Here is a 10,671-nt window from a genome sequence, read left to right on the forward strand (position 1 = left end):
GTGCCTGCCTCTAGTCTTGCTATGCAAAGCTAAGCCGTAAACCTGCAATAACTGATTTGTGGTCACTTGGGGGCAGTGGTGAACAACATTGACATATCACCTTTTAAGCTGATACAGTATGGCAAACATATCAGCAAACAGCTGCTTATTTCCACATTCAGATATTACAGATAAATGTTATAATTTACAAACAAATCAAAAGAAGTTGGTTTATGTATAAAACATAAATAAAAACAGAATACAATGAATTGCAAATCCTTTTCAACCTATATTCAATTGAAGACACTACAAAGACAAGATAATTAATGTTCAAACTGATAAACTTCAACTTCAAACAGTGGGCAGTGATCTGACCACTCTTTTCAGTAACGAGTAATCTAACGCGTTACTATTTCTAAACCAGTAATCAGATTAAAGTTACTTATCCAAGTCACTGTGCGTTACTGTTTTTGTCATTTTCCTTAGTAAAAATATAGATTTTTGCTTTCTTCTTGAGTCTCGGGGAGTGAAGTCACGTATTCGACAGTTCACGTTTACAGCATGTGGACAGGTCACGTGCACCACGCAGCGACACAAACGTAAACAACAATGGAGGGAGGAGAGAGATGCGTTTTTCTAGCTGGAAATACAGTCCCTATTTTGAGTTTGTGTCAGCTAAAGACGGCAATATTAAGGTTCGTTGTACACTCTGTGCTAACTAGCTACAAAAACACTACATCAAATTTGAAAAAACATTTGGAGTCGCAGCACTGCAGTCAAACTTACAGAGCAAGTCCCACCAGGTGGTGCAAAGCAGAGAGCAGGAGGTCCCCCACCACCCAAACAACAAAAGCTGGACTTCGGTGTTAAACCAAGTAAGTGGGGGAGAGTTGAAGAAGTTGATTGGGCAGTATGTTGTAGTGGAAATGCTGCCCTTAAACATGGTTGACTCGCTCTCTTTCGTGCCATAATAAACAAGATCCCTACTACTGGCCATGCCGAGCTGCCTCACAGTAAACCGGTTGTCATTTTTATGTTGAGGCTGTGGGGGTGTAGTTGCTGAATGTAACTAATAAAGTAACTTGTAATCTAACTTTGTTACTTTTAAAATCAAGTAATCTGTAAAGTAACTAAGTTACTTTTTCAAAGTAACTGTGGCAACACTGCCAGTGGGTGCTCCGTGGTTTGTTGTCGGTGTCGGCAGGCGCGACGGCGGCGGAAGGAGAGGAAGCAAAAGCGGAGATGCCGGTCCGGCCTCTAGCGAGAGTGAGGAAAGATCCCCACAAGCCTCCTCTTCCGAGTATGTTCCTCACCAACGCAAGATCCCTGGCCAACAAAATGGAAGAGTTGAATCTACTCACCGAAGGAAATCGCCAAGTCTGTGACTGCTGCGTTTCAATAATATCAGAGACCTGGCTTCACCCGCGTATTCCTGACGCAGCCGTGCAGCTAGCTGGGCGCACTATGTCTATAACTATGACCGAAACAAAGACTCCGGTAAGAACAGAGGTGGCGGTCTGTATATTTATGTGCACGACAAATGGTCTAGAGATAACTTAACCGTACATGAATACTGTTCACCAGACCTTGAGTCCATTTCTGTTAAATGCTGTCCATTTTTCTTGCCCAGAGAGCTAACAGTAGTGCTAATCAAGACTGTGTACATACCACCCGATGCTAACGTTAGCACAGCTCTTTCGCTGTTGTCCAACAGTATTAACAAACTGCAGAAGTCACACCCCGACAGCGTACACATTATTGCGGGTGATTTTAATCAGGCAAACTTAAAGTCTATCCTGCCTAAATTTTATCAGCATGTGAAGTGTCCGACCAGAGGGGAAAACACTTAAGACCATGTTTACACAAGCATTAAACATGCAAACAAAGCCACACAGTTTCCACTCAGAGCACTTCTCTCTGCTCCTCACCCCTGCATGCAAACCTCTCATAAGAAGCACAATCCCACTGATAAAGACAATCACCACCTGGCCAGAGGATGCACTTCCTCAGCTAAAAGATTATTTCACACACACCGATTGGAGTGTTTTTGAACATCAGGACCTGGCGGTATACACAGAGGCTGTACTATCGTACATCAAGTACTGCACAGGGAATGTCACGGTGAACAAATGCATCTGGGTATTCCCCAATCAGAAGCCCTGGATGACCAGCCACGTCAAGACACTACTCAAAAATCGCAATACCGCCTTCAGGTCAGGAAACAAAGTACTATAAAATGCTGCCAGAGGTGACCTGAAGAGAGGAATCAGGAAAGCCAAGGTCGACTAAAGGAGAAAAATAGAAAGCCACCTCTCCAATAACAACCCTCGGCAGGTATGGCAGGGCATCCAGCAGATCACCAACTTCAGGGGGCAGACCAGCGCAGCTGTGGACTCAAGCATCGCACTGGTGAAAGAGCTGAACACCTTCTTTGCAACACCTAGATTTAGATTTATGTTTACTGGGTGAACTGCTGCTAAGAATTTAGTTGTTCATTTTTGTACAATGACAATAAATCTTCTGATTCTGATTCATCCCAAAAAAGCTGGGACAGGGGCGTGTTTACCACTGTGTTGCATCACCTTCCCTTTTAACAACACTCAATAAGCGTTTGGGAACGGAGGACACTAATTGTTGAAGCTTTGTAGGTTGAATTCTTTCCCATTCTTGCTGCAGCTGCAGATTCAGGTGATAATAATTCTCTGTATATTACAAGTGACCCCTTTCAACTTGTTTTCACATTGTTACTGATATATTGATACTCTAACAAAACTAGGTCAATGTGCTTAATTGTGGCCAAATTGTAACAGTCCAAAGCGGTAGTGGTTATAATGTGAATTCCTAGTTTTCTTGGCACATTCTTATACATACATTCTAAGTTATGAGCCTTTCTTATGCAAGGGCTGTACAATTGATTAAAACAAATAATGCATATACTTAATGTTGACTGACAAAATCTTCCACATAAAGTGACAGCCAGGGCACCCATGTTTTCTCTGAGATCACTGTCCAAATCCAAAACATTGAAGCAGTTGGAGAAATGAATACCTTTTTCCTTGGTTTGCATGCAGATTGTAAATTATCTTTATCATACTTTATCCTTTCATCTTGACAGAGTCCCAATGACCCATTAATGTCTATTCCTTACCACCAAGCCAATAGATGATGATTCAGGAAGAACATGTGAAAGAGGATCCTTAAGGGATGTACTTTAAAATGATGTTACATAGCCACAGAGAGAGTGTAATGCTTAATAAGTTATATCTTTAAACTGCTGATTTTGCTTGACCTAGGTTATCGTTCAAACAGAAAGGCACACGTGCAAAAAGATGTTCCAAACAGCCACCAGGAAAATCTATGGTTGAATAAAAGCTAACATTAACTAAGCCTAACCTTCCCATGTTTTTGTGTCTAAGTGACTGATGGGAGCAACAGTTTTTGAAATTGGTCCAGTATTAAGCAAAACCAGCGGTGAAACAAGCTGAAATTTAATTTAATGGGCAATTGGCCACTGACATGCTCAGATTATTATTCTAAATGTCCGACAACATTATGGAAAGGATACTTAGAGAGATAGACCTTTTTGTTAAAGAGTACGATCCTTTTTGTTTTACATGAAACCTGAAATCGTTATTGCCAAAACCCACCAGACCCCATTTAAATAAACAGTAATTTCATCATTGTAAAACACACTTCATTCAAAGTCGACAGAAACAAAATAAAACTATCAAAAGTTGACTTTGTCCGTCTTTCCACTGTTCCAACAATAAAATACCACTCTGGTTTGGTTGAAATAAATCTTTAATTTATCCATTTAGATGTGAAAATATGCTGGCTCTATACACGCTAAAAGTATTGTTTGAGTCTGGTGAGTTTGGCTCTGTAGTCATCCTTTTCATAATCTTGTCAGACACTTATAATAACAATCTAAGCCTTTCAGTGGCAAAAACAGCACTTCTAGTAGGCGGAAATTGACTGTGCGCATTTGCCCGATTTGCCACTACCGGTTACAGCGTTCTCGCTCACAAATGTCACTCGCTAATGTTAACACATTCAATAAATATCTCCAGCTAAGGAATTTGAGGTTGCTGCTGAATTTTAGTACTGTTAATTGAGCTCTGTTTGGTCAGTCATGAAGTCAATGTAGCTTTCAGCCAGCTGTTTAAAGTAATACCAGTGTTAAATTAACGTTTGTTGACATGGACTGTATGGACTGTATAGACCTACTATATACTTATTATATTTTTTCTTGTTTCTAGTTCTGTTCAGTTATTATTTCCTGTTTTATTTTTAAATTCTCATCTTGTCTCTGGCTGTATTCGGAACCACCTACTACTACGTGCTTTTGCGGTTTTGTTTAAAGTAGCAGCAGAACTGGCAAAATGGAAACATCACATTCTGTCTGTGTGCTGTCCCTCTGCACTGCTGGACAGACTAACAATAATCTAAGCCATTAACTGATTTTTCTGTAGAAACAATACCTCACTATTGTGTATGCTTAGGAGAGCCAGTAAACACTCTCCAGCTTCAGGAGCACAGCTCTGCACCACACATTGTACCACTACCAAGCCATCATTTGCAATGTGTGCTCTGTGCCAAAGTAATGTGTCTGTAAATGGAGGCAAAGAAGCCAAATTCCAAATTAACTGACCTGAAGCAGACCAGGGATATATGCTGCTCCCAAGCACTAGAAGCTTTAAGAAAATCGGGACTCAAGAGGCTGCCAGAGAAACCATCTGTGTGCTGTGACTGCATAAGCTCCATCAGCTGTGCTGTCACCCTAATCTCTGCACCGCCATTTTAGCTTCAATATTTGAAAACAAATTCAATGCAAAAGCAAACAGTGGATGGCTCTCTCCTTTACAAAATAAGTATTTCTGAAAGCCAGACTATCTTATCATAAATAACGAAAGGATCAGGAATGTTCTTTTTAATATTGTCTTGTAAAGTAACCCTTTCATTTTGTCAATTAATCTAATCAGGATTAAAACATGGAAGGAAACACATGCATATATTTTACTATGCAAACCATAGGAAAATATAGCTATTGTTTTTACTATTTAAATAAGCATTGCCACATGTTAAAGACAACATTTAGCATTTCCACACTGATGTTATATAACAGCAACTGAAGGTATACTGTAACCTAGAGCATTGCTAGCTATGTCACTGCAATAATGGCTGTTTCTATTTTGTGAATGTCATAAGCACTAGTTATAACACTGTAGGTGGTCTCGCATAGCCAGACCTATCTCCACAGCGCTTTAGGCAACTCCTCATAAAACTCCAAACCATTAAAAACATTTAAAAAGTTTGATGTGGTAATTTTATATTTTTCTGCAGTGCCTCATAAAACGAGGCTGTAAATAGGTTTTTTTTTTTTATGTGTGCAAAACTAACATAAACACAACACCCTCACTTTACAACACAAGGGCCTGTAAATTTTAAATGAATGTCCCAAAGTAATCGCTCATGGGACTATTTAGACATATTAACCACCAAGAAACATCAAATCATATATCAACCAACATCTTACAGCACGACAATCACATCTTGGCCTCATGCATGTTTAGACTTTTAAACATATAGACATAGCATACATCCTGTACACACTGGATATATGAAGTTCAACTGGAAACATTACTTGATTTAATCATTATGTTCCAGTGAACCAGGAGAGTATAGAGAAATCTGTGGAAGAGGTGGGCCAGCTGGTACAAGAAGAGGGTCTGAACCGCCTGATCAACAATGCAGCAATCAATGTGGTAGCCGACTTTTATACTGTTACTGCTGAGAAGATGATAGAAAACTACCACACTAATGCTGTGGCTCCTCTAATGATCCCAAAGGTAATGTTTATTATTCTATTAGATGTTGTGCTTTCTGTCGACTTGGGTATTGAGGATCAACATTTTCTTTTTGGAACGTCTTCAGCTCTCACTTCACCAGATAGTGAAGTAAAAAAGAAAAGAAGCTATATTTCACACCAGGAGCAGGACCCGCAAGTGGTTAATTTTTCTAAATACTGCGAACTAAAACAAAAGGAAGATCTTGATGGACAGAAGTAACAAAACCCCCTTAGCCTAGAGGAGACTGTATTTTATGAATATTGATTGGAAGTCTGATTTCAGTTGGCCCAGAGTACAGGGTGGACTGCAGAGCAGCACCCAGTGCTAGTAAACAAGACTAGATGAAAACCTAGTATATGGCTGGACCATGTATGGTCAATTTGCTAAATGTGCTAAATGTGGACAAATTGTTACAGGGATTGTCACCGGTGGTGTGAATAAATCTGTAGTGCTCTCAGTAATAAACTATTTGTTTGTTGTATTCTGAACTAGAATATCACATGATGACATGGTAAAGTTACATTTGAGACAAATAATTGAAGACTGGTTTCAATGTAATTGGGCCATTTTAAACTTGTTGTTCTGGATTACTCATCTAAAGTGTTATTGTGTAATTAATGTAACTTTGGGAAACAGACCAGACCTAGGTGTAACCTCATGACAATGATGAACCACAGCCTGATGTTGGTCTTGATCAGCTGCAGTATATATTCATGGCCAAACTGAACCTAACTCTCCGCTCACTTCGGTGCATCGATGTTAATATCTCCATCGGAAACTGAAAGTGAAAACTAAAGTTCCACTGGCATTGTTTCCATGCGCTACTTTCAGATGGTGCTATTTTAAAGAAGATTTCTCCTTTCTTCGTAATGTGTAGGCCTACTCCTTTTTGTTATTTGAGTATTTTATATACTTTCACTGCGCACCTACCGCTGAAGCACCGCCCGCATCCTTTCGGCATTTTAGCCCTAATTCAAATATTGTGTGTGTTCCTGACTGCCCATTTAGATAGGAGAGATGGGACAGATTCAGACTACTCGTATAGTATATTCAGTAGTATCCCAAAAGCGTGATGATATAATACAAAGAGAACATAAGATAATAAAAAAGAACAAAAATAGTCTCTGGATTGAATCTCCAGGTATTTTAGAATTTGTATCATCAAGGGCAGGGTTCAAAATGAACTTTTTCGTCCACCAGCCAAATGGCTAGTGAATGTTCAATTTTTACCAGCCACTCAATAGATTACCATTGTTTTTTTAACTGGTGAGTGAAGCAAATCTACCAGCCAATTGCATATTTTACCAGCATTTGGCTAGTAAGGTGGTCATTTTGAACCCTGATTAAGGGTATTATAAGATGCTGCATCTGCTGAAAGACAATATCATACATTCTATCTCAATCATTGCATTAGTAAGGCATCATTGCATTAAAACTGTAATGTGGCCTGACATACTTATACACTCAGTATCCAGTATATTAGGTACACCCAGCTGAAATGTATGCAGTCTAATACAACAGTCCTGCAATAAATCCTACCTTCATGAGTGTTATAATGTTTAGTTTTTGTTTTAGAGAGGTGTTGATTTCACTGTATGATCATTTTGGAGGATGTAGTTTGTGGTGCTGTTTAACTCTATTATGTTATACTGGCAGGTGTTTCTGGTATTTAGCCTACCCTCGTTGATGTAAACGGTTTGTAGAACAATCTAAATGGAGAATTCAAGCAATTTCTCTGTAAGTTGGACATGCTGCCACTAGAGGGCACTATTTGTATTCATTACCACAGACTGTATAGTGACGTGTCACTCTGACTGGAATTGCCCAAAATGCAAGATTTGATATTAAAATAATTTCTAAACTGTGTATCTCTAGATTGTGTAGTAGCAGGGGTTAGTTTTGTTATCAATGTTATACATTATATTTATCAAACTAACCACACACCATGGTAATTATCACAAGATTTTGCAGATTCAAGAAGCTCTAATGCAATATTGGTTACATCTTACTTCTCAGCATACTGATTGTGACTCCATCTCATAAAAACCCTGTACAGTAGGTTGATTCCAGCTGCAGCTGTGATGTGTTTTTTATCCTACCCCTACCAGGCATTCCTGCCTCTGTTGAAGCAAGCTGTTTCTAGAGGAGGAGCAGGGGGTGCACGAAGCATGGGCACCCAGAGGGCAGAAGTCATTAACATGACCTCTCTGCTGGGCTCTGTGGAGCTCAACTGGGGGGGACCGGGCCAACAACTTCAAATGGTACCCCTACAGGGTGTCCAAGGTATTGTTACCATTGGATAAGTATATTTGCTTGAAACATTTTTAATAAAAAAGTACAAGACCGTTAAAGCAACACCAAAGCGCTTTTCCTCGTCGGTCCGCCTACAGGTTGGAAGTGGAATTGTCCATTACCGCTGTCTCATTCGAACTACAGATCCGATCTGGCAAACTTGCATAGTGCGGTTATAGCCGATAGAGGGCCGCAAAGCGAATGCAGAAGTGCCGTTCACCCTGTTACGAGTTGACAAACCACTGAAACGATTTTGGAAACATTATTTTAAGGTACAAAAGAATCTTTGGTGTTGCTTTAAGGCATGTAAGGCAGGGTTCCTGCGGGTCCTTAAAAAGTCTTAAAATGCCTTAAACAAAATGCTGTGAAATTAAGGTCATGAATGATCTTAAATTTGCTTTAAATTAGCTGTACGTATGAAATTAGCTGACAGTGTTTTTAAGATGATAGGGTAAATTGTTACCAACTGTCACACCCGATAGCTTACTGTAAATCCTCTAATGTGTCTTTAGTTACCTCACCTTTGAAGCCATTTGTAGTATATTAGAGATGATGCCTTGCGGCATTTTCAGGAGTTTTATGTTTATTTATTCATTTATGTCAGGGACAATGCACACTAATAATACATAAAAGTAAAAATGTACCAGAATTAGCCTGGAGACTATTTTACATCCGCTGTCCCTGGACTGGTGGTAAGAGGTCACCCTAAAATTAGATTAGATGATTAAGCTATCAATAATACAAACAGATTTGGCCCTATACAATAAAAGTTGATTATACTAATACTAAAAGAAAATAACATAAAAACAAGAACAGTTGGCTGAGATCAACACAAATACACACACAGGTCAACTGGGACAAAAAATATGGCAATGACGATGGTGTATGGATTTCTTATCAAGAACCTTAAGAGTTTGTTTGTATAGGGAGTGTAGTGGTTTGAGAGAAGTTTTGCTTGCTTGTGACCAGGTTGTCAAACAATAAGTGATATACGAAAAGATCATCAAGTGCATGTACATCATCGCAGCCTTTGTTGACCTGCAGCTTCGGGCATATCTTAAATTTGCATTATTACAAACTAGATTGCCTGGTTGGATCTACTCTAGGATGCCCAAGGACTATAAGGACATTATTAGGCTATTACGTTTGTTAATAATATCTTATTAATGTCTCCACAAATTCTCTTTCCTATCAAGTAATTTCTTTCAACATTTTTGGATCTTAAACTATATTTGTGGTGGTCTTAAAAAGGTCTTAAAAAACATTAAATTTCAGTTTAAAAATAGTGCAAGAACCCTGGTAAGGTAGGTTACCTATGCTTTGCTATGGCTTCAGAAAGGGAGCTCAGGCTGTTTCAATAGGGTTTTTTTTCTTTTCTGACCAGGTAAATGAAAGAAATTCATAAGCACTTTTTTGATTCAACATTTTGCAACAATGGATTTTAGGATACGTGAAATATCAGCTGCACCTTCCACCATCCCCCCCATGGTTTAACTGCTGTGGTGTTGGGTAAAACTGTACTATAGTGGGTAACGGGTTTGCAAAGTATTGCATGGTGAGTCGCTGTATGACTGTAGACCTGGAGCCTGATGGGATTCTCTGTATGGCTATACACCCTGGCTGGGTCCGCACTGACATGGGGGGGTCTGAGGTAAGAGCCTGCTCTGTCCAATTCTTGTGGACTGCCATCTACTGTAGGTAGTAATGCACTGACTATTGGTTTTGAGTACCCAGTATTCATACAACCCCACTTTAAATAATCCAAACTATTAATTTAAATAGCTGTGATCAAAGCATACCAAGCTCTGAGAAAATTGTAATATCTTTCAAGGATCAAGGAAACTTTATTATCCCTGAGGGGCAATTTGATTTACAGCCAGCAGTACCACACACCAGACAAGCAATGTAAGAAACAACAAAAACCCAGGGAGACAGTCAAAGACAAATAAAGCATAACATAAACATCAAGTCAATAAATTTTGTAGATAGACAAAACTACGTTACTTTTCATACCCTCAAGGCTTTTATATTTATATTGGTGTGGAAAATGTTTTTATAGAGTATGCATTTTACTAAAATGTATCTTATGTCACATGGTGAAAATGGTCTTTTACCAACTCTTGAGAGTTGTCACACATTTTATATTTAGATTGCAATTTAGTGTCCTTAGTGATGTGTATAGGGATAATTGTTTTGACATTTCTAAGAAGTGTGTCTGAATTTCATTTCTTTGTGTTTATCTGTCGCTTTCTAGGCTCCACTGAGTGCAGAGAGCATTTCTTCCATCTTGTCTGTGATTGGTGGACTGACTGAAAAGGATCATGGGTCATTTCTGAATTTTACAGGAGAAGTGTTGCCTTGGTGACCCTGATTCCATTTATGATCAACTTCAAAGATGCGAAGATTAAAAAAAAAATTATTGACTTAATCAAGCTTTAATCTTTACCATTAATTAGAAATCATGCGTACATCACCAAAATCAAAGTTCATTACATATAGGAGAGCAAAAGTTCAATTTCTTTTAAAGAGATTACATTAAAGTGTTCATAAG

At 38.9% G+C, this 10,671-nt stretch overlaps 1 protein-coding gene across 1 annotated transcript; it reads left to right on the plus strand.

Moving 5' to 3' along the window:
* The first annotated feature begins 1,221 nt into the window (after positions 1–1,221).
* Positions 1,222–10,485, plus strand: LOC144522758 (C-signal). The gene is given in 7 exon segments (XM_078258064.1): positions 1,222–1,356; positions 2,314–2,388; positions 5,655–5,828; positions 7,937–8,062; positions 8,064–8,131; positions 9,681–9,771; positions 10,375–10,485. Coding segments are annotated over 7 exon segments (780 nt in total).
* Positions 10,486–10,671: the final 186 nt, after the last annotated feature.

The sequence above is a fragment of the Sander vitreus genome, chromosome 8 (assembly GCF_031162955.1).
Source record: "Sander vitreus isolate 19-12246 chromosome 8, sanVit1, whole genome shotgun sequence".
Taxonomy (NCBI): domain Eukaryota; kingdom Metazoa; phylum Chordata; class Actinopteri; order Perciformes; family Percidae; genus Sander; species Sander vitreus.